The 25369-nt window shown below is 44.4% G+C and overlaps 1 protein-coding gene across 2 annotated transcripts in view; it reads right to left on the bottom strand.

Annotated features, from left to right (window-relative positions):
• Positions 1–360: 360 nt before the first annotated feature.
• LOC119395715 (MAP kinase-activated protein kinase 2) overlaps positions 361–25369 on the bottom strand; it is a 48327-nt gene continuing 23318 nt past the window's right edge. The window contains exons 4-10 of one of the 2 annotated variants that reach the window (XM_037662726.2): positions 18125–18204; positions 17912–18038; positions 14656–14731; positions 11039–11163; positions 6016–6101; positions 3306–3386; positions 361–659 (exon numbers count right to left, since the gene is read on the bottom strand). In XM_037662726.2, the coding sequence (XP_037518654.1) occupies positions 546–659; positions 3306–3386; positions 6016–6101; positions 11039–11163; positions 14656–14731; positions 17912–18038; positions 18125–18204 (689 nt within the window). In that variant the 3' untranslated portion in view covers positions 361–545. Of the gene's footprint in view, positions 663–3305; positions 3387–6015; positions 6102–11038; positions 11164–14655; positions 14732–17911; positions 18039–18124; positions 18205–25369 lie in introns of both variants that reach the window. The other variant, XM_037662725.2, reaches the window with a different exon arrangement.

Genomic DNA, 25369 nt, shown 5'->3' with positions numbered 1-25369 from the left:
CTATTTTACATGACCTCTACATCAGCTATGCGGTGTGCTCGCAGTCTCAAAAGCCATGACTTTCGAATATTTCGTAAAGTCCAGTACATCTGACAGCTGGCCTAGTGCGTGCAATTCCACAGTGCAGAAAACAGCAAATGTGCACAAGAATTATAAGACAATGTTTGTGTTTGTCATCTTGTAATTCTTGTCCACACGCACGTTTTCCACGTTTTGCAGTTGCCCGCCAATGCCAACATACCGCCCCCAAACTCATCATGTAGCCGCAGACAGTTTCACAGCAGAACATGCGATGCCCTCTCCTGTCCCCACGGAAAGCCAACGTCTCGTATCAATGGAAATATGCAGTAGGAGGAACGATTTCTGGGCTGTGTAAAAGAGGAAATTTATCTGCATAAAATACAACACACCCCAACAGTCAGGCACTTGGTTTCCTGGTCTTATAAGACCGAAAATTACTTAAACCCTAAAAACTTTGGTAACCAAACATGATAAGCAGATTTGCGACAGTAAAACCGCACATCATGTGCCTGGTGAGAGCAGCCTCAGTTTTGCTGCTGTCGCCGCTTGCTGAGCAGCCGGTTGTTGGTGTCAGCCAGCTGCTTGAGCTGCACCGTGTCGTAGTCAACCCGCATGGTGGCCAGGGCTTGTGTCATTTCCTCCTGGGCACACGATCACACCACTTACGATCATCTCGTCTCAGTTTAACTACTACTTGCAAACATTTATTCATTGAAATTTCCCTGAATAAAGCACACATTTTTCTCACAAGCTTAAAAAAAAACGGAGCAGTCCAAATGGTGTGAAATTTATGGAAAGAATTTGGTTTCACACCAGCCACAGAAAAAAGTTCCTAGCAAAACCCAGCTCATGATGACTCATCATTCATGAAATTAGCGTCCAAGCGATGTAGTGACACATCACGTTGCTAAAGACTACTTCATTTATAATCTGCAGTGGCATTTCCGAAATTTCCATTGCTTTAACTATATGCAGCAAATGTCGTCTTCAGCATTTACCTGTTATTACAGTCCCCACAAGGCCCAGAAAGATTTTAACAGGGGGGACAGGTAGAAGACAAAAATTACTCACCAAGTAAAGCAGAAACTAACAAAAACCCAGAAGAAAACCAAACAAGGTAATAAAATAATGAGTTGATAATCAGTGGATCACACAGCTTCGTGTCCAGGAACACAGAAACACTTTCATCCTAAAAGGAACTACCATATCTGAGCAACATAAAAGTTTGGATAGCTGGTGGTTTATTTTTCAGTACGCTTACAGCGCGAGGCTACACAATGTGGGGCTGCACGACGCCATTTTCTATTGCCAATTGAGAAATTTTCACGTGGCACCCACCAATTCATTTAATGGCCTGGTGCTCGGTGGTGTGGGTACTCATATGTTGAGAAAGTGGCCTCTCCTTCCTGCTCTGTTCTTCTTTCACTCCCCTTTCCCCCCCCACTACGCTGTGTCGTACTCCCTATGGGTTTCAGAAATAAGCATATTTACTTTCCTCAGACCACTAGTCCAGTGCTGCACATAATATGACAGTTAGCTCCTTTAATATTATACAGTATAGACCGCTTATAACGTAAGTCGCCAGAGTCGCGAATATCCGCACTATAAGCGGTACCGCACTATAACCAAAACAACCTTCTTCAAAGGCTGCACTTGCACAAAACGTGTTGAGCATGTAGCCTCGCGTGTCCGATAATCGACATATGCGATTTGGGGCGCTTACAACCACTTAAATGTCCGAATGTTCAAAAATTAACCGCCAAAGACCCGCATTGCCAACGAAATGAACACGGGGGAAAAAAGCAAACAAAACAAAGTGCCATCGCGGAAATTCGCCGACTACGTTTCAGGCCACCTCGAGGTATGCGCATTACACAAAACCATGTCGAATCGCGACCGAAATTTCACGTGCTGAGCGGTACCGATCGTTCGATTTCACGGGCGCGCACGCGATGTCCAAGACATTGCAATCGAATCCGGAACCACAATTCGAGAGTTGCATGTGCCAACCATGCCCTCGTTTTCATTAACGATATGATTCTCTTCCCTTCAAGTGCAGCCATCGCAAAAAGTTTCGTTGATTCCGCACCAAACCGCAACTTTTATCGCCCGCGACCGCTACCGAAAAGCAACCAACGCTGATTAGGCCTAGCGTGCCGTTCAGCATGTTGTCGTGGGAAGTTTGTCCAAGACAACATGAAGATCGGACGTTGAAAAGATCGCACTCAAGCACTAACTTAAGAACAGCGCGCGTGATACGAAGTTTGTGTTCGCGGCCGGAGATCAACGGCGACAAAAGCCCGCCAAGCTCGTTTAAGTCCGCGCACTGGCAGAAAAGGCGAAAGCTCGCGTCATGAAGCCGCAAAACTTTTCAATTTGCGGACGAGGTCGCAAACGCGATATCTGTAGCAAGTGACGACGCTTTTCCCGACAGGAAACTTCCTTTAAAGCGCACTTGATGAGGACGCGATCGTACGTTCCACGCGTAACGCGCTGCCGGCAAACGGCCGCGGAGCCTTGCCGCCTTGCCGCCGCCGGTGCAAAGGCTACTCCGTCGCCTAGGCAACCACCATCCTTCCCCTACTCGGCGAGCCCGCACAGCGCTGCCGCGGTCTTTTCCCTCCCTCCGCCCCTCGTTCGTTCACTGTGCGTGCCCTCGCCCTTCGTAACGACCTCGTCGCTCCCTCCCCAGCGGCGTACCTGCTTTGAGAACCGCACTCGCTACCGCGTTTGTCAGAAATATTTTCCCGCAACCGCATTATAAACGGTATTTCATCTTGGGGGACTGCACAATAAGCGGTATGCATATAGATGCGGTACTATGGGAGGGTGAACGGGAGTCGAAAAAGACCGCATCATAACCGGTCCTGCACTATATGCGGTTACGTTATAAGTGGTCTGCACTGTATAATGCTCAACGACAAGATGTTGAAGTGAACCTGAAAGTGACAGCAACTGGCTACATGGTCATTCTTCTCGACATCACTAATTTGCACAACAGGTTGTGCCAGCAGGCTGAAAGTCCTCAAAGGCCAGGCCTAATCTAAGCAACTGCTGCATGCCTTGTGCTTAGCCTGCATAATCTGGTTGAAACACGTAGTGTCCCCCTGCTGCGATGAAAAGTGTGACAGATAACTCTTGTTAGTCAAGGTTGACAGACTGGGTTCTCAGCAAAGTACATCTACAACAATGTGTAAGTAAATCTCAAGTTACACATTGTAAAGGAATTGGCATGTTTCTTGGAACACAGGGTGTATTATATTCTAAAAATTCCGAAGACCTACTTGCACTTCAGGCCACTGGTCTCCTTCCTCCCGAAGCACTCGCACCGAGTACAAGGGCGTCTGGGGTACCTCCGTGTACTTCTGCAGGGTTTTTCAAAAAACAAGCATTTATACCAATGTACAAACGAGCTACTTACAAACCAATACCTTTAAATTTATACTTGTATAAGAAATCAAAGCATATTTATCAATTCAGAAACTTATCACACAATTTATCGACTTTATCATTTTAAGCTCTCTTCAGCATGGTTTTTTGTAGATTTTCTTCATAGTGTACAGTCTAATTGGAAATACATTTTTGATAAACATTTCTAAAGTTTCTTTGCAAAAAAGGAATACCAACATGCCAAGTGTTTGATTCTTTTATAAAGCTTTTCATTCTGTGCTCCATTCCCAGTTATGCATCAAAGTGAATGCGTACTATTTTCTGGATCATTAGCTTTCTTTGTCACTCACGATTTGTTTCCTTCAATTCTGCCAATTCAACTCCTGTTAACACTTTCCGGTCCGTTGTCGGGCCCCTCCCAACAACACAGCATGGCCGCAGCATTCCATTGTCAGGCACTGCTGGACAAGCTCTTTCGTGAGTGATTCATGAGCGCCTCTTTTCACTGCATTATGCGCCATCCTAAGAAGAGTAAGCAAGCTTCTTTTACTTGAGCTCTGTTTTTCTAGCTTTGGACCGGAACGAACCGAACGTGGGTAAAGGGTTTCAGACTGCAAAGGGTTAATGTTACGCCTGGCATCGCACAGGAATCCGTATAAGGCCCTTTGCTTTTTTATATATACATATTTCAGACAAAATCCTCATCCAACATCTTGGCTTTATGCTGATTATTGTGCACTGCGTGAAACTGATTCGAATGATCACCATTATCATCCGACTGAGTTGAGTACCATGTGCTTTTTCTACATTGTGTAAAACATGGCGTTTAGAGCTGTGCGAATATCAAAATTTTGGGTGTGAAGCGAATTCGAATATTGAAGTGTGAGTGCGAATCAAATAGAATATTTTTTGAATATTTCTAGAATATTTTTCAAATACTTCGAAGCGACATTGCAGTTAGAGAGGATTCCTAAGCATATTCTGAGATGGCAACATGAAAGTGTTTCTTTTCCCTAGGTCGATGAAGCACTGGCGGCGTGGTGTTTCATAGTTGTCTTATCAAGAATGAGGCAACGTAGAGGCCGAATGCTATTTATGTACATGATTTGGTGCAACCGAAGTGTTGCCGACAACACTTTACACGTGATAGGCAAAGATGCGATTTCCTAAGCCTCTCCTCCTCTTTCAACTTCTGTGGAAGCCCAACTGATGTGGTGGACAAGGGTGTGCTCCCTTCAAGTCCGGAGTTCCAAATCTGCCTCGTAGACATTGATATATAAGAACATCTGAAATTTTGGGTGCTAAAAAGCTTCGGCTTCCAATTTTTCGGACTTCCTGCCCAAATTTCAGTTCCAAAACAGCATTAATTGAGCCCCCACCTCTGCCACATCTTTCATCTCCATGTTGGAACCAGCGTTTTCTTGAGTTAATACATTTGCGACCGTAGCAGAGCTTGAAAGGCAGCTTTGCCGCAATACCGGGGTGTGATGAGGTGAAGCATATTGAAAAATCTAGGTACCACTTCCAATCAGATGTTGACTGTCTCTTGGCAAAGTTCGACCGTAACGGAGCTTGAAAGGCAGCTTTGCCGCAATACGAGAGTGTAATGAGGTGAAGCATATTGAAAATCTGAAGGGGTCACTTTCAATCGGACGATGACTGTATTTGTTTTTGGGAAGTTCGAATAGTTCGAATAGTAAAATTCCAGTGCGAATCGAATCGAATAGCAAACACTATTCGAAAAATATTCGAAATTTCGAATATTCGCACACCCCTACTTTTTTTTTTATTGTTCTTTGAACAGGACAGGTACCACAAGATCGTATTCGTATGTAGCCAAAGCTACAAGGAAATCCATAAGAATTACTCAGATAGAAGGCTTCTCAATTGACAAAAGAGTCGTACTGCCACCAATAGAGATAACCTGAAGGCTGGCAGATGTCAGTACAAGGGCAAATTAATAATTCTACTAATGTAGGTGTGCAGCTGCATGTTTGACAGTGCGAGGTTAGATGTGATGCATTAGACATTGTCAATGATACATTATGTTTTTTAATTGCATATTGAGACACCTGCAACTTGGTCTCACATTTTCTTCTCCACATATTTGATTAAAAGAGCATAATCAATTCACACCCACACTAGCAAACACAGAAGTTCCTTCTATACTGAGATGCCACGTAACTAGTGAAATAATCAAAGCTTTTCATACTGAAAAAGTGAAGAATGATTGTCAGTCAGGCTTTTTGTTTTGCAATCAGACAACACAAGGAATGTGCTTATCTATATAGTACCTGCGCTCACTGCACGTATTCTGTGGTTTGAAAATTATCAGCCTTTGTGGAAATTTTCTTATGTTTGTTTAGCTTTCTGTTCATTTCCTGCTTTGTTAGCCTTCATATCGAACCACGTGTTTCTTGATTTCTATGTGTGTTGCAATTGCTTCTGTACAACTTTTTCAGCACAATCTTCTATTTAAAGTCAGTGCTAATCCTGTGTTTTCTGATCTTCACCCTCTGTCACTGCAAGAGAAGTGTGTTAAACACCAAAACTGTGTTAAAGACCATTTGCTTGTCACTGCAAGCAAATGTGGGCAACACTGACCGCAATCCACTTGTTGGCCAGAACTTCTTCAATACTGAGCCGCTGGGTGGGATCGGTTCGCAGCAAGCCCTTGATCAGGTCCTTTGCTGCAATGATACATCAGCAAGGCTCACTCAGCATACTGAACACACCTAAGAGCTTTCCTTAGACTATCTCGAGAAATGCATCAAGTATGACTGCAGCAATGATGCAAGAGATGTCTGGTGTGCCTACACTTATCACAATGAGCAAGCAGGCAATGCATTCATCAAGAGGGATGTGCTACTCGCTTGATGGTTATACAGTTAAAATTTGGCCCAACGAAACCCGATTTTACGAAGTTCCCGATTAACGAAGAAAATTACATTCCCCAGCAGGTACCTAGGGACTCATTGTCGTCATCAAATTTCAATTAACGATGCTAACTTGACGCCACACCATGTCTAATGAAGTCTTTTCTAAAATAAATTTATAAGAAAACAGCAATTTCCTTCCAATTTTGGCACAGACAGGGCTTTCATTGAGGGCGCACTGTAACATTATCTAGCTGCCATAGTCACAACCTTAGTTTTAGTTTTACAAGGTTGCGCATTATACCCATGCATGGAACAATGGACTGAACAGTCGGTAGTGATCTTACGTACCACATGGCACTACGGATGGCGCTGGTTTATTGTCGCTGTAAATGCTCCCACAAGAACAATACAGTGGTTGCTTTCCCTATTTCATGGTTTATGCAACAGATAACACTGATTGTCTCCTTGGAAGTTTCTTGCTTGGTCTGCTCTCACAGTCACTGAATTCATTCTATCTGTCTTTGCATGTCGGCAGCCTGTCACAGCTTCAAGTGACCAAGCAAGCACCTGGCCTGCATGCCCAAACACAGGAGGCTCCATGTCCGGGCCACCCTCACAGACTTTCCTTGTGAGCAGGCATGGGTTAGCGGCAAATACAATGTCCCTGCAGCTTTTCAGTGTAGCTGCGTTACAATTTCAGATTTCTAAAGACCAAAAAATGCCGTTCTCGATTTTATGCACTTCCCGATTTAACGAAATAATTCGAGCGTGGTCATCACTTTGTTAAATCGAGTTGCAATTGTAACCTGTTTTGCAGATTTGTCCAATGACAGTTTCTGACTTTTACAATTAAGTCAAAGCACACTGTTAAGCACAGTAGTAAGACAACTATGAAAAAAAATAAGTGTACGATTGATCACACAAAATGAGACAACATTTCGAAATGCCAGCTACATTGAACATTCTGAAGTAGATGAGCACATGATGTTAAGTTCAAAACTACACATGAATGAGAGTGTCACATGATCTGTCCAGAGTTAATACTTCTGGTTTGAATGATTATATATTATATGTTGTTGGACACTTCCATGTGGCTACAATACAGACACTTCCCTAGTTTATTTTGCAACATGTCTTAGTATATATTACAGTGAAATTCCAAGCAAGCGTCCCCTCCAATTTAACTGCTAATTTCACATTTCCACGCCATTCCCAAAAAGCGGCCCCCCCTCCCCTTCCTCCCACTCTGTACCCTGATCATGCATCGCGTCCATGCAGCCCTGAGAAACGATAAATGAAAATGCACATTAGCTTTCCTTTGTCACATACTAAATTTCCATGTTTTCTGCTCATACTAATTTCAGGTGACATGAATATTCTTCGTGACCCCGCGAGATTCATATCACTGAGATTTTACTGTATTGTCTTATTATAAAACTTCCTGCGTCTATATTAGCTGTTCCTAGATTTCACCTGTGGCACATATTTGCATGCCACAGGGCCCTGATATGCAGTTATGCGCCACAAGTGACTGGGGGAAAAGATTTAACACTTTCCCGTCCACAGGAAAATAGGCCAATTTTGTGGACCCTAGTAAACTATTTTTCTACTGCCACATAAGATTATTGATACTATATGGTATGAATTTGTAGAACTAGGAATGTGCTTTCCAATGGTATTAAAGGGACACTAAAGAGAAACAATGAATTTGTTTAGATTGATAAAGTGTGCTCGGAGAACTCTTGTGTAGTTTATTTCACCACTATAGGTTTATATTAGAGGAGAAAACCAAGTTGAAAGTTTCATTCTTAAATTTCGCGCCAAACTTTGTAATTCGTGACGTAAAAGACTTAAAAGAGCATTTAACGTATTTTGGCGCCACTGGCTCGACGAAATTTCCACAAACTCGTTATGTCAAGTCTCTGGCCCCCTCAGAGGACGATGTACTTCGATTTAACCGATTAGGAACTACGTAGGCCCAAGCAGGCGCCGTCAAACATATGCGACGTCACGGCAAATGATGCGGGAATTCCAAGGTGGCGTCACCACCTGTGTTTTCTTTTTGCGCGTTTTCTCGCTTACTAAGCGTCTTCTCGCAGCAAGCGTGGTGTTTTTGGTATCGTGGAAGACTACTTTACTAATGCGAGAAAAATCGCTTTGCTCTTTAGTGTCCCTTTAAACTTAGGCATAGATTTCTACACAATTTTCTGAAAGAAAAAACCTGTAAAATGAAAATTTTTAACAAAAACGAGAACACTATGTAGAAACATCAATGCTGCTTTGCACCAAGTGAAAACAAAAAAATTTTGAAATATACGTTTTGAACAAAAATGCTGTATCCAATACCCCTGCGAATATAAGCATTCTATCTGTAGACAGTATTCAGATACAAATGAAAACGTTAGCCCCAGAGGCTATCGTGCCACCGTGCAATGCACTTACGTGTTGCGGTGAAGCACAAGTTTGCGCAGCACGTTTCGCAAAAACCATTCATTTTCTCTTCTACTTGTCGCTCAAGAGTATGCATAATTCATATTTGTTAGTTGTGCTGCACATCTCGGCGATTATTTCTCAGGTAAAGAAGAGCATGAAGAAATTGATGGCTCCGACGAAACGCCACGCAGAACTACAGAGCACAAAGCCAATATCCACTTTGGGTCGTCTTCTCGCGCTAAACTCTTGAGCAGTCGCCGGCAAGTGGTCCTGCCCAAACGAAGTTGAAACTTCACATATAAGAACGGTGACCTTTAGAACATGCCGGATATCTTTAGAACGGAGCACGGCAGCGGCGACTCGGTTCGGGGATAAAAACGAAACTTACTGGCCTGTACCTGTTGACGTTCCGCAGCTATTTGACGCACTTTCGCTGTCTGCGCTGAAGTCCAATGAGTCAAAATCATTTTCTGAGCCTGTGTTGCTGCCATCATAAAAAAATTTTGACGCAGACTCGTCTGAATCCACCGAAATTTCCCGTTTCCGAGAGGCAGGTGTGTACGATATCAACACCATGTTTGAAGCTACGAGTGGTCGACCACCTCGACTTGAGTGACATTTCAAAATTTTCTCCGCGGCGGAAAAAAGGAACGAAAAAGCGAAATCGCAAAAAATTTTTCCTGTTTTATATGATCGATAACGTTAGTTGTCCAAAAGCACCCCTACTGCGGCAAAATTTGAAGGTGAAAACCATCGATAGCGGGCCATTGATGGGTGTAGGTGCGGACAGGAAAGTGTTAATGATTACCACGGCAGTCATGTCATATTATTCATGTATTACCTGTGAATGATGTCCGTCATACACTGATGTCCTCTTTAACGGAAGGAATAAGGCGCAGACGAGAAAAACACAAGTGACATGGACGAACGCCTTGTCACTTCTTGTGTTCGTCTCGTTTACGCCCTATTCCTTCCGTTAAACATGTACCAACTAGCCCAACAAAAAGTTCTACTCAAGTCCTCCTATGCCAATTTTTGTATAAACTAAGTTAAGGAGACAACCACAAAGCGCCCAGATGTAGGCGGCTAGATAAATTGCTTCACTAAGACATGCCTCACATTTAGAAATGTCAAGGAAAGTCACTGCCCATAATTTTGTGCAGTTGCAATATCATTGGCACATGAAAAATAAATTCAGTGGCAGTGTCTCACTGAGACTGTTGAAAAACTTCCGCATGTGCTGTCGCTAGTCTCTGTAGAAATGACAGGCCATCAGATGCGCTCCGCAGCAAAATGCACGTCTGTCTTGAGCTACATTACCACACAAGTAACCTTGCTTAAAGAAGCCCTGCAACACTTTTACAAGTAATCATGAAATGACTTCATCAGAGGAGTTTATTGCCTCACAAATCGACCGCCGCAAAAATATTTAGAATCTGTCAAGTACGAGTGGAGTTATAGGGATCTGTCGCATGCCTTATATGCTTTCTGTCTCCTTTCAAACCAGCAAGTGCTCTGAGAGCTACGCAGGGGAGGATGACAACTGAGCAAGAAGAGACGTCTGTCCATCACTGCGCATCACGACCTTCAGCACATTCTTCTCTTCTTCTTTTCTTTGAAGGCGCAGCTTACTTTCAGTGCAATTACAAGCACACTGGTGTAATTCTGTAGTGTGTGTAAGTGAAGCGCAGGCATGGCGCGGCTTCCCGCGGTTGCCGCAGTTCAGCTATGCAGCTCACAATGCTCAAACCAGCCAATGGTCATGATCTTTAGGTGATTTTTGGCTTATGGTATCATTTGCTGAGAGAAAAGTGAGCGATTTGTAGCTGACTTTGAAATTTAATTGCAAGTTCCATGCAGTGTGCTGCGCTATAACGTTTGCGCTCAAATGTTCGCAAGAGCCTTGATTACCAATCGGCAGCATTTTCTGACCACATTCAAAAAGTGTTGCAGGGTCCCTTTAACTTACGGGCAGGCATATTGTAGTTAACCTGCATAAACTCACACGCATATTGTGTTAACCTGCATAATGCCACATGAAAATGCATATTGTGCAAGCTTGTGTGCCGTTATGGTAGGTGGTGGGCATCATTCAAGCTTGTACTAGTAAAGGCACCCCCCTCCCCACCTTATTTACGTAGAAATGCTACCTTGGTTACCCCCCCTCCCCCCCCCCCCCCCAAAAAAAAACATCCTGATGTGTACATACCAACAGGCCTGCATAACCACCATTTTTTGTACATACTTGGGTATTGTTTTCCGTACACTTGTACATATGGCATTTCATGAAATGCTGCAGTGCCCATAGTACTAACCGTCCTGTGACACGTTCTTCCACTCCGGGTTGGGAAAGTCGTACTGGCCAGCCCGGATGCGCTTCTTCATGCCAGGAGAAATGGCCAGGCCGTGGTTGCTGTAGAATGGTGGGAACCCACACAGCCTGCACAACAAATTTCACTGCTGCATCCCAACGATAAGGCACACAACCTAGCAGATGAAGAAACACATCATTTCAACATTTATTAGAGGGAGAAAATTGTGCCAGCAGGAGCAATAAAGTAAAAAAGAAATTTTAGTATGACTACAGCGACACTCCAGAAAGAAGTACACACATACAGTTACTTTTGTTTTACATCTTACTAGCATATCATTTTCCATAACCAAATAATACTCTGGTTTCATGACTACTGCAACATTACACCTGTTAAGCACCATCTTTGTAGAAACATTCATAAGTATCATACGCAACAGTAGAGACATGCTGAAAGCCCATGTACACCTCCCAAACTGAATCACTGCATGTTTGAAAACGCAAATTAGTGAAATAGCAAAAGAGGCCTTCCACAATATCAGTAACCATTAATAATAGCACTAAAATTTCAGAACAAAGCCTGCTTGTGATTCACAGATCAAATTTATTTGTTGAAATTTTGACGAGTGCAGTAACAGTCATTTAATATTTTCATTTTTGCATGTGTGCATACATATATTTTGTTATGTGAATATTTCTTCTCGAGTTGCCCCCTGCAATAATGCCCTCGTGGCGCTGCAGGCACTTGTATAAATAAATAAATAATGACAGATACCCAGGTTATCAACTCAAACCACTCCAGTTTTCAGCAAATCTACTAAAAAGTCTAGAATATTACTACACATAAAAAAAGTGTATTCCTAAAATTCTCACCAATAAAAAACTTGTCTGCTTGAGCTTTGTATAAACTTTATAATAAAAGGTGAGACAGAGTGACAAAAGAGCTAGAACAAAGGCAGTCAACTAACAGCATGCAGACAATACAACTTTAGTAGAAGAAAACGTAAATGAATTAAGCCCTCATAGTGAAGGTAAAAGGAGACATCGAAAACGCTGATTTCCGCTTAGACATAATACAGGACAATAGTTATGACAACTATAACAGGTGAAGGGCAGATCATTCATATAAACAAAAAAATACTGGTAGGTCCTGTATTGTATGTTTTTTTAGAATCCAGAATAGACACAAATGGTAGCTCTACCGGAAAAATGCAGTGAACATAAGCACATGCTCAGAAAGAGAGCAATGGGAGCGCTTTCAAAAGTTATGAAATGCTAAGATGCCATCCCTAAACTAAAATGCGCTTTATTAAACCTCTAGTTTTTCCTGTGGTGATGTATGGGTGGGAACTATGGGCCGCCGGGAAATACTGCAGAAAAAAGCTTTATTCTTTTCAAGTACCAGTGTTGGCTTGCAGTTTTGAGAATTCCACGGATTGCCAATAAACTAATCTCTTCATTAAAAAAAAACCAAGAGATAAACCCAAATGTTTGATAAAACACACGGGGATAATTGGTGCTATACCATCGAACACGGATATATCGAACCCACATATATCGAATTCTCGGCTATATCGAACTCGTAAATTATCCCCTTGAAAATCCTCTGTAAAAGTATAGAAATTCGCACGTTTATATCGAACGGTATTTTTACCCACCATCGGATATATCGAACACCGCGCAAGCTGGAAGGCGCGTGTCGGCACTCGCTGCGCCCTGTGATCTTCGCGGCACCACGCCTCCGCCGCACCCGATACGCTCGAAAAACGCGAGGACGAGAGGTCTCAGACTGTACTCCTGTTGGGCGCATTCTACAACTTGCGGAACGGCTTTTTTTTTTTTTTTTCTCTCTCTTTCTGATGCTTTCTCCGCGTTACTGTCGGCTTGGAGAACAGGAACGAAGTAGCCGGCGGCCTCCTCCTTTCGCCTTTTCTTATTTTTTGTTGGTGTTTTGTGAGTTTTAATCAGCCAACCACAGCCCCCGCCTTTCGTATTTGCTCAGCCAACCACAGCTCGTGCCTTTCGTACACCTATGGTGGCTAGAAGGATAGTACATCGCTGCTGCCCTTGCAGGTGGCCCGGGCGCCCAGGTAGCCATCGCCGCCATCGCGACAGATTGCGAGCGCTTTGTTGGCGGAGCCCACTTCCGTAGTTGTCGCATACCACCGCGTTCCTCCTTTGCGTGCGTGCGTGCGTGCTGTGCGAGCTGTGCAAAGGCGCTGCGGACTGCTTGAATTTTCGACTTCTTGTGTAGCAATGGCCAGCGTCAAGAAGTGCAAGAACCTTGACTTTGCGACGAAGTTGAAAGCCATACAGTGTGTTGAGGCGGGCGAAAAAAGTTCGGCGGTGGCGGACGACATCGGGATACCACGGAGCACGCTGAGCACCTTGTTGAAGAACAAGGCAGATATCAAGGCAAAGGCGGCAGAGCAGCGAACGTCGGGAGCCTGTCGTGTGCGTGCTCCTGCCCACGGGAAAGTAGAACAGGCAATCTGCCTGGTTCTTGAACAGGCACTCTATGCATGGGCACCGAGCTGAAGGTTGACCTGCTTGGTGCTATTCAAATTATGACGGGCGCCTGGCAAGACGTGAAGACGAACACTGTGGCCAACTGCTTCCGGAAGGCAGGCTTCGTGACGGTGGAACTTGCAGAAACCGGTGAAGACTGCGACGACGAGCGCATAGACGACGCGTTTCGCGAGTTGTCGTTCCTCTTCACGGCTGCCGTACCACCCGAAGTGTCTGCGGACGATTTCGTGGAAGCGGACTGCAATGTTCAGGCTGTTGCGAGCCTCGCTGACTAGGACATGCAGTCGCAGGGACATAGGATACCCAGGCCGACAGCTCAAGTGGCGACGAAGATCGTCCGGACGAGGCGGCGGCTGCACGCGCATACTCCGCTGCTGAAGTGGCGGCAGCGTTCGGCTTGATTCGCCATTGTGACGGTGACATAGAGGGAACCGGGCTGTCGCACCTGGACAGCCTCAATAAAATCGAGGCCAGCGTCTTCCAACTTCATTTCGACAACAAAGAAGCAGGCCAAGATAAGCGATTTTTTTTTCACGCAAATAAAACATTCTGTTGCATAGCGTGCGCGGAATTACTTGTCATTCTTGAATGCGCCGATTGTAGGTGATCGTCCGCCACTGGTAAGGTCTCGGGACCTGTATTTTTTTATATCGAATTTTTCATACATCGAACTAATTCGCGATCCCCTTCGAGTTCGATATATCCGTGTTCAACTGTATATCCTTTTTTATGAAAACCAGCGCAAATTTTTCTGTCCTCTGATGTCTTTCTGTGTTCCTGTAAACCCAAATACCCTTTTGCAATGAAGATCCTGAAAAGAGCTTTGAGGTCATGTCATACACTCCCAATTCAGTCACCAGTGCACGAGGCAGTAAGATGGTATTCTTTAGTCTCAGTGAACTTAAAGAACATGCGTTAAGCATATCTTACTGGCATTCCCACACTGATGTTGTCACCAAGTGCAATACAACATGTAGTTTGATACATCAATTTTTCTGGGAGATACGAATGCACAAGAGGCATTACTATTTAAAATAAGTGTCTCTCAAATAACTTGAAACCACAGTGCAATGTGCAAAAGAAGCGACTCACAGTATGTACATGATGACTCCTAGGGACCACATGTCACAGGACTTGTCATACCGTTCAGGACCTAAAACCTCGGGAGCTGAAAAACAAGGTATGGCTCAGTGCCCTTCAAATGTTGTGATGCAGTGCCAAAAACCATTCGAGTTTACCCACATAGTAGGCTGCCTCTCTTTTTGCCTTCGCCAAGAGAGCCTGCTTCGTGAAAGTGTTCTGAGCTCATAGCAAGCAGACCTCAGTGTCATATATTGCTATAAAGGGGCAGCATTCTAGTTTCTTTCTTTGATCTTGCTTGCCACATTCTCTACCCCTGTTAAAATACTTCATATTTTGATGAAGAGAATTTATTTTACTAAAACTTGCTACAATGATTACAACCCTGCAGCACAAGCCCTAATTCATAAATTTACTACAGATTCGGAAGTATTGGCAGTTATACAAAAATTTTTATTTGTTTCAGCAGTGACAGAGTATTCAGGCTGGGTTTCACAATTCACTAGGGGCTAGTTAAAAGCTGACAGATGTTGATGCTAACGAAGCAGCAATCACATCAATTGGAACACCTTAAGTGTGTACTATACAGTATGCTACTGTGCAATACGAATTCGCTTTAAGATGATTGCACTTGACTTGCTCTCGTAGCTAATATTGTTGCTGCCGCTGATGATGATGCATAGTGCTCTTGCTGCAAGGGCCACATATGGCCAAAGAGTGCCACGACATTAGTTGATGAACACCAATGTATTTTTAAGACCTCATCAGACAAAAAATTCAGTGTCATCACAAGACAGTACAAAAAAAAAACCACATGACCTCTCAATCGCGAGCTGCACATTCACTTCCATCTTTGCGGTGTTTACGCGACTAAAAAGTAAAAAGAAGCTGCATCCCTCTCGAGGGTGGCTCGAAGTGTGCGAGCTGCGCATTCACTTTGCAGCAATTGCGTGACCAAAAATAAAAAGCAACGTTCACATGACTCAACCTACTGACGGCTGTGCAAAGGGCACATGATGGAAGCAGCTCAGCCAGGGCCTAGTGGATTGTGTGGTAGGCCAGAGGAGGCTCAACAAGCACAAGATGAGATGTGACAAAACAAATGAGCCGCCAGATGCTGATGCGACGTTTAAGTTTTTAATGCATCAACACTACAGGTTCCGCTTTCAAGTCACCTTAGCGGTGGTGTAAGAGACCCTGGGAATTTTTTTTAACCCGTGTGGTGGATGTGACATGGCTGTATAATGGCTTAAAAATATTTGTTGTAAATGGTATAAAAGTGGGGGTGTGCAAATATTGAAATTTTCAAACACGAATTGAACATGAATAAAGCAAATAACTGTCTTGGAATAACGAATATGTGATCTTTAACATCACTAGCCTATCGTATGCCCACTGCAGGAATAAAACCTCTCCCAATCATCTCCAACCCAGTCCTTTGCGAGCTCATTCCATTTGATGCCTCCAAGCTTCTTAATTTCGTCCCTCCAACTAATCTCTTCCTGTCCTCGGCCACGTGTGCATCGTTAAAAATTTGCAGAACAAGATGTAACAATAGCTTTCACTAATGTTTTCAAACAAATTAATGAAACTGCATGTCATTAGGCTGCAGCACATAGAAGATACTCTTGGTAATGCACTAATTACATATTGTCATGCAGAAAAATTAACTATTTCACATATTCACAAGGTGAGCACTTTTCATGTGGTGCAAGTGAAAATACATCTGAAAGTGAAAAAGAACATTTCCGTTCTGCAATGTGACGCTCGCACACTGCCTTTTCTTTTTCCAAGCATCTAAACACATTGTTTAGGTAACATTCTTGACGGTTATAAAATTTTATCTGTGGAATATAGCTGCGAAATAAATCTTGGAGGAAAAGAAACCATTCCTATCACCTGAGCATGCAGGATGTAAGGTCAAGAAAGGGCACAAAGGTGTTGCGCACCATGCATATTTCTCAGTGATTACAGTAAAACACTGCCATTTGCCAGGAACGTAGCATAACCAAGCCCTGAACAGTAGTATGCAGTAACCACAAAGTACAACGTAACCTAAACGGCACTTATTAGTGATGTTCTGCTTTAAAAAAAAAGCATGTAGCATTTGTAAGTAGTTAATTGGCCGTCGCATTTGCCCAAATATTTGTGTCTTTACCTGCATATTCGACCATGGACGAATGTTCAGGAAGATCTGAATATGCTTTGGATAGGGAAAATATTCAATTCATTTTCGAAATTTAGAATGTCTGCAACCCCTATGTAAAATATATTGCCACAGGCCATCATGTATGACCCATCCAACCACGATTTATTTATTAAAATAATGTTTATGAACAATGTGTGTTATGACCATAGCAGCTATCGATGAAGGACTAATAACTAAAAAGTGTTGTTTTCGTAGCATCACCAACTCAGCACTGCCCTCGACCACAAAAGCTGGGAGGGTAGCGCTCTTAACTCGCTTGCAGCTGCAGCCTCCAAGGGGAGCACGTGCTACAAATAGCCAAGCCAATTATTTCTGTGATACCAAGGCATTGGACTGGGCTAGTTGGTGCGTTGTGAAAATGGATTAAAAAAAAAACAGCGGAAAACAGCCAGCTTGTCCCGTCGTTTTCTTCTCACTGTGCCTTGCGTTTCCCGCTGTTTTTATATACATTTTGACAATTATTTCTAGTGTGTTAGTTTCTGTTAAGAATGTTTTAAAATTAACAAAAGGATCAATGCAGCCTGGAGAAATTTATGCAGACAACGTAAGGCAGGGAAGTGCTTTTTCCTCTGTCTCTCCAATATTGGACAATGAAGTACAGCATGAAGCACGGTAAGTCTACTGCCACATTTACAGCATGGAGGGCCCCTTCCAGTTAGATTACATTAGAGTGAATGCTGTACCCTATTATTAATCTACAAGGAAGTACTTTCTTCTGTCTTACTGGTCTCTCAGGTATCTATATTGTGTGTATAGTTCATTTAACACCCCAGTGTGAAACTGGAAATAACTTAGGATACAAACTTTCTCACAATTTTAAGACGAAGAAAAAAAAATGTGGACAGGCAAAGAAATCCTTAGAATTAAAACAACATCCCTTGCAACAGAGCCAAGCCTCATCTAACACACTTCGGCTCCCATGCAGGATAAACTCAAGCTGAATTATGAATGAATTTGTCAACTCATGCTCATTGCAAATGTCAGTAATGATGTGCTCATATGGTACAGATTGCAGACTGTTCAGAGAACTCATCCACATAATGTGGCGTGTGAACTCACCGACATAATATGGTGTGTAGCACGGTGTTTGTAAAGTGTTGAAATGCGTAGTTTCCTTGGCAAAGCCAAAGTCTGTTAGTTTAAGGACTGCACTGTCATCAGGCTTGGAGTAGAGCAGGTTCTCCGGCTGTAAACAAATGCACAGGAGTGAGTTTACCTCCACTGAAGTAAGATCAGAGAATAAAAACGTGCAAAATGCGTGTAGAAACTTGCCTTCAAGTCCCTGTGAGCAATGTCCATGCGATGAAGATGGGCGACAGCTTTGCAGATGTCTCGAATGATCTCCGCGGCCTCTGATGTAGAAAACAGGAAAGGAAGGAAAGTTACGTCTACTGCATGTCTACAGCACATCTAGTCACGTCTAGTCACATGTACCGCACATCTATGGTGCGATGCACCATTTATGAACATAGCAGTGTGTTTCGAAACTGGTTTTGCCTTGTCGTTTGATAGCCTCCTGGCTAGCTCGGCTGACAAAGCCTCTGAGAAAACGTTGCTCCGTTCCTCGACCAGGACAACAAATACGCTTTAACTGTAAACATTTCCTCCTAAGAGACTCGTGTGTTTTCTTGAATTAGCACAACTCAAAACAAGTGACCAAAAGAAGACAAAAAAAAAGGGGGGGGGGGGCACTGAACTTCTTATCCCATGACCGACCCCTATTAAAGCTTTTACACGGAGTGTGATAAGAAACACAAGCGGAAACACGGAGCATTTGACCGACACGGGCAAAATAAGAAATGCCATTTCTCTACAAGACGCATACCTCTCATAATCTAGCTGCTGCTTCAGCTACTGTTACTTCATGTGCTCACAAATTACGATTTATGTTAATAACAGCACACTTGTCTGAATCGGGGGTACTGCCACGACCTTTACCGCAAGAAAACTGCCAGTCGAAATTTTGTTTCCAGCGCAATGTGACATTGAGGCAGTGCCTTGTTCATGTAACATGACACCTCCCACAACAAGCCTCTGGCAGATGCACTTTCGCCCCTGATCGCATTGATGTTGACCTGGTGGCATGTTTTGGGATAAGGACCAATAAGCGCCACGAACAACAAATTACCACATGGCTGTAAGGTGGCCTAAAAATCAGTCACTATATAACTGCGTATTATATACAACTTAAGAGATGAGGTGATTACAGACACAGCATGTATTGAGGTAATAAAAATAAAGATGCAAACATAGGTACGTGGCATTTACACCTCATCCGTGCTCCTGAACCCAAGCACATGCTCTATATGCAATAAATGCAGCAGCAGCCTCTGGTAAGAGTCTGTGCTGCAGATTGCTCGGGTCTATGACAACAATTAAATAACATCAAATAAGCAACAGTTTTTGACTGTTAAAGTGCAGGTCACTGCAGGAAACACAACTGGATGCAATGAAATCTACTGACAATACGATAGAGGCAGGTGGAAAGTACAGAGAAGCACGCAGAAAGTGCTTCTTCCTGCATTATTCTAAAACTAAAAGAATGCCAGCAGAAAGGGAAAACCAAAGGAAGAACTAGACCACAGAGACAGGCAGGTGGTTGGACTAACAAGTGATGTTCATAACGAGAGAAAGTTGAGCTAGTTAATGGGGATTCCCCATGAATGAAGCCAGGATGTGCTGATACTGGCCCAAGAGAAGAGAACGAGACAACACAAATGCCGACTATCATCCAAATGGGCACACTGTGGTGGAGAAGAAGGTAGACACAAAACTTATCTGCGCACGTCCAGGAATGGCAGCACCACCTGTCAATCTGGCACATAACTGTAAGAGATAACTGTTTAGGCATTTCTTCTCTGTGAAAGTTAGTCGAAGACTAGCTCATACATGCACTTCCACTCCTGTCGACATGCCAGGCCTCAACCATCAGACGCGTTTCTCCATTGTTCGGCCTGTATAGTAGAACCGAGTTTTCATTGAACCATAACAATGCAACAAAAGATCAGACCGCAATCCTTTGGTTAACAACTTGTAAGCTCAATCAATCTCTGATTACACTACGGCCTTTCTTGTCTAAGTAGAAGTGGTTGCATCTGAAAGCAACATTATATACCACATCAGTATAGCCATCTGTAAAATTATTAGGGTGTCTTAAGAAAGAAATGTATGACTGCCTTTTATTTTTTACTCACTAATTCTATCCCTGCAAAGAGGTGCATATCTTCCCTAGCTTATTGGCAGTCCTTCAAAAAATAGTAACACCATATTTACATCCCTACTTTCTTTGGCCTGTGCAATAAGGATTGCACACAGGGAATACCTGACTCTCTCCTTTTTATTATTGCGATAGCTATTATATGGGCAGTCTCGGCTGATTTTTGCTGTCGCCGTCGCCGCCGTCATGCTGCGTATATGTATAAGTATATATATATATATATATATATATATATATATATATAAAAGTCCCAAAGAAAAATAATTCTGAAAAAATCTTCCGAAGCGCGGAATCAAACCAGCGACCTCTCAGTCCGCAGTGCGTGGCGCTAACCACTACGCCACCAATGGCAGATCCTTCAGGTAGCTAACGGCGAGCGTTATATACACACCCTTTACCACAGTACTCAGAGAAGGCAGGCGCTTATAAGCGTTTCTTCATTACCAGCGAGATGGCGTGGAGAGCGCGACGGGTGCACTTAAAGGGGCCCTGCTACACCTTTCTGAGTGACAATGGAATAGTCTCATTATTGACGTATGACTCTTTACGAGTCATGTGCGTCAAAAATTTTTCGGATCCGTCAAGTCTAAGTGGTGTTACCAAATTATAGAAATCACGTTCCGCAGCTTTCTCCCTCTACTCAACGCCGCTAGTGCGCGGAAAGCTAGGCAGGGAGTGGAGGGAGGGAGCGCGGAAATGCGAGGCTCCGCCCAAGAGCGCTGGCGGAATTTCTTTCTTCAGTTTTTTCTCTCTGACGTCTGGGCGCAACCACGTGGTCTGTGGGGCAACTTCCGGTCGGCTCGCGTGTCCTCGTCGAGCGGAGGAGCGGAGCCCGCGCGTGCTTGAAAACTGTGCATCGGTTTGGTAATGTTGGGTGTGCACCTCGAACTGCCGTAGTGTTTTCATCGCTCTGCCAACCATGGAAGCAAACCTGCGCGCGCGTTTGGAACGAATGACAGCCGAGATGGGTTTCGACCCATACTCCGATACACCGCCTCTTAAGATGGCACTGGCAGACGACCCCGAACCGCCGCCATCACCGGACGCCAGCGTTGTCATCGGAGAAATGCTGCACGCCTGCCTAGGTTGGTCGTGAGAACGTGCCGACGATGCAGTTCCCAGCTGACGAGGCAACACTCGAACGGCTGCCACACTCAGCGGCAACCGGCGATGGTCAAAAGCACAGAAATATTCACGTTTTCGGCACTGCGCATGGTGAAGAAAACGGAACCACGCAACTACGAGCAGACGAGCTGTCGGTGAGACTGGAAGTGCTATGATTAATGTTTGTTCGGTGTTTTTAACGTGATAACAGAATATAAACATACATATTATCTACTTATAGAACTCAAAATTAACAACGAAAGTAATAATGAGGGTGTTATCGTGATTATAACATCAGCCAATGATGGAACTGCCGACAATCGCGTCATATTTTGCAGACTAATACATCATTTGTCGAGAGAAGAGGGAGCGATTTTCAGCTGACTTTGAGAATTTATTGTAAATTCCAGGCCGTGCGCATTGCTATAATATTTGGCTCGCGTGTTCTCGGGAGCCTCGACTACCAATCGGCAGCGCTTTTTGAGCATGCTCAAAAAGTGTTGCAGGGCCCCTTTAAAGGCGTCGGCCAGCTCACTCGCTTCTAATATTTGCGCAGGGAGAACCTTGCGCTTCCACTGTCTGCTCGCGCGGTAGTAGCTGCCGGGTAACGCCGTTGCTCTTTGCCCTACAGGGCGTGGTCGCCATTGTGCGCTTATCTCGAGGAAAGAAGGAGGTGGGTGGAGCGAGGGGTTGTATGTCTTGTGCTTTCCCCGCGATGTCTGTGCTGAAGTCACAGAGCGTACGAAGGTCACTTCACTCGCTGCAGCGGCCACGTTTCCGAAAGGAGCGCGCTGTTCAAACAGAAATAAGCAACAATTGTGACAGTTAGTTCGCGCTCGTCCTGTGTGTACCTGTTCGTTCGTTTCGTGCGTCCTGCTTTATGTTTGTGCAGTACGCTTCAAGTGTCGCGCTGTGACGCATGATAGTTCACGCTCGTCCTGTGTGTGTTCTTTTCGTGAGTCCTTTGCCCTTGAGCGATGCGCTGGAAATTTAGAGCTGCTTTCCGTTCTTCACGTTACATTACAAATTGTTGCTATCGCATTCATTGCTTCGCCGTTGCGGCGAAACTGTGACTTTTTGCTTTCTGCAATCATATCTGGACTTGATGTAATTATTGACTTTTTTATGTGCTTCGCAACAATGGCTATCGGAACACGAGCATAACATACTTCTAATTGAAACCCTTAGATGAAGAGACACTGCTGGTGCTAAAGTATGTTTGCACATCGTGTCCACCTTTCACTTCTCACCGGCACTGCATAGCGTCCAAAATGGACAAAGCAACATTAAATGTTTACACGACAATCATTGTTATCGCAGTGTTCGGTAATTTTAATGAGTATATTAACCATGCAGAAATGCACACAATTCATGCTGTTGGGATGTAGATTGTCTGGCAACGCAGAAGACACTCACAGAGCTGCACTCAAATTTTGCATTAAGGAGTATCGTAATAATCGGTAATTTTTTGCCCACACTTCATTCTCTTTCACTTTTGCGGTCGTTTTACATCACCTTTTCTTACTGCTTGCTCCCTTAATTCCCAAGTGCCTTTTTCCTCCAACTTGTTGAACTCGTTTATTACTCGTCAATAAAGGCCAGCCTAATTTCTGCTTTTAGGCTGTCACGACACACATTTCTTGCCCCGCATCAACCAAACTCCTAACACACATTTTAGCAATGTCATTGCTGTGTTGCGCCAGATAAGCTGTTTACAAACTGCTCGCTTACTTGGGCAAATCATTCTACAATGGTATTGTAAGCACATGTGTCAATGTACAGGGCGTTTCTTTTTACCATCTACGCAAACTTTGAGATCACCCATGGCATGTAGCATTATTTACTTCTGTAGCCCAACTGCTTTCCAAAGCATACATTTTTTGCAAAAAAATCAAAATGATATTTTACTAATTTCCATAATTTACCCCACTCACTTTTGTACTGTTAACACTACATGTTGCAATGTGTGAATCGCAGCCAGTTTCTTTGAATATGTTGATACCATACAGCCGCCGCAGAGTGGCTGCATGAAAGACGAGGAAGACGACGTCGCTTCTCTGGTTGTTGCTGGACTGACGCCATCTTGTCCACCCTACGCTGTTTTAACGATTTAATAAATAGTTACTAAGCTACCCATAACATTATTGGTGGAGGTGCCTTGGCATGTGCTCTGCCCGGGTCACTATTTAAGATAGAAGCGCTGTCGTTCTCTTTGCCGTTATCGAACATTGCCCTCATGAACTCAATCTCGGTATGGATTTCCTAGCCACTCACTCTGCCCTCATAGACTGTTCAGCCAGCTCTCTTCACCTTGATTTGCCTCTCCTTTCCGATTCGACCGACCCACCTCAAAGTCGTCTCAGCTGCATGGATTTCATACGCCTCCCGCCTAATTCCGTTATACACGTCGACTTATCCTCCACGCCACCTGTACCTGACGGCGATTACATGGTTGCACCGATTCCTGCCGTGATGCTTACGCGTGGCGTCGCTGTTCCACACACAATTCTGACAATTACTGGAAACCGCACCTGCCTTCCTCTTGTCAATTTCGCACTGACTGCACAAGTTCTTCCACAGGGTATCTCCCTCGCCCAAATTACCGCTCTTCAGGACCACCATGTCGAGCCCTTCAGAGTGGACGATTGCTGCAGCTCAGCCCAAGGTTCAACTTCATCACCATCCTCGGGCGTCGACATTGAACGGATGGTTTCATCAGACCTCACGTCTGATCAAGCTGCAGCTCTTTGCCACGTTCTGGAGCGCTATCGCGATATTTTTGATTTTGCCAGTACATCCTTAAAACAAATGATCATCGTTACGCATCGCATCAATACTGGCGATGCGAATCCGATTCACAGGCGTCCATATCGTGTTTCCGCGTTGGAGCGTACAGCAATACAACAGGAAGTCGAGAAGATGCTCACGAAAGACATTATCGAACCCTCGTGCAGCCCCTGGGCTTCTCCCGTCGTCCTTGTCAAAAAGAAGGATGGAACATGGCGCTTTTGTGTAGATTATCGGCACCTCAACAAGATTACCAAAAAAGATGTTTACCCTTTGCCCCGCATCGACGACGCCCTAGACTGCCTATATGGTGCTACTTATTTTTCAACTATCGACCTTCGGTCTGGCTACTGGCAGATAGCCGTCGATGACATGGACCGCGAGAAGACCGCATTTGTCACTCCTGATGGTCTTTATCAGTTCAAGGTGATGCCCTTCAGTCTCTGTAATGCGCCGGCCACCTTTGAAAGAATGATGAACTCATTGCTCCAAGGGTTCAAATGGTCCACCTGCTTGTGTTATCTCGACGTTATTGTTTTTTCACCCACATTCGACTCACATCTCACTCGTTTAGAGGCAATTCTTGACGTTTTCCGTAGAGCCGGACTTCAACTGAACTCCTCTAAGTGCCACTTTGCTCGTCGTCAAATCACCGTGCTTGGCCACCTCGTCGATGCCACAGGCGTGCGCCCAGATCCAGAGAAAATTCGCGCCGTTATAAACTTTCCTGTTCCGAAGTCCCCAAAGGATGTTCGCAGCTTTGTGGGGCTGTGCTCCTATTTCCGGCGCTTTGTTAAGGACTTTGCGACCATTGCACGCCCCCTCAGAGACCTCTTGAAGAAAGACGCCCCGTTTTACTGGGGCCCTGATCAAGCCTCATCTTTTTCCCAACTTACGACCCTGCTTACCACGCCGCCAGTCTTGGCCCACTTCGACCCATCAGCTTCAACCGAGGTCCGCACAGACGCCAGTGGGCATGGCATAGGAGCAATGTTATTGCAACACCAACGTGGACACGACCGTGTTATAGCCTATGCAAGCCGACTGCTCTCTCCCGCCGAGCGCAACTATTCAATTACGGAGCGCGAGTGCCTCGCTCTTGTGTGGGCAGTCGCCAAGTTTCGCCCATTCCGTGTCGTCACCGACCATCACGCGCTCTGCTGGCTAGCCTCACTCAAGGATCCCACAGGACGACTCGCTCGCTGGGCTCTACGCCTGCAAGAATACACGTTCTCTGTAACGTATAAAACAGGGCGATTGCATCAGGATACGCATTGTTTATCCCGCTACCCTGTGGAGGAAGCAACCGATACTGACACCATCGCAGACGCTTTTTCTGTGTCGCAGCTGCTCAATATTGGCGAAGAGCAACGCAAGGATCCTTCTTTACGAGCCATTATTGACCAACT

The sequence above is a fragment of the Rhipicephalus sanguineus genome, chromosome 6, assembly GCF_013339695.2.
Source record: "Rhipicephalus sanguineus isolate Rsan-2018 chromosome 6, BIME_Rsan_1.4, whole genome shotgun sequence".
Lineage (NCBI taxonomy): Eukaryota > Metazoa > Arthropoda > Arachnida > Ixodida > Ixodidae > Rhipicephalus > Rhipicephalus sanguineus.
Note: the sequence above shows the minus strand (reverse complement) of the source record. Positions and strands in the feature narration are given on the sequence as shown.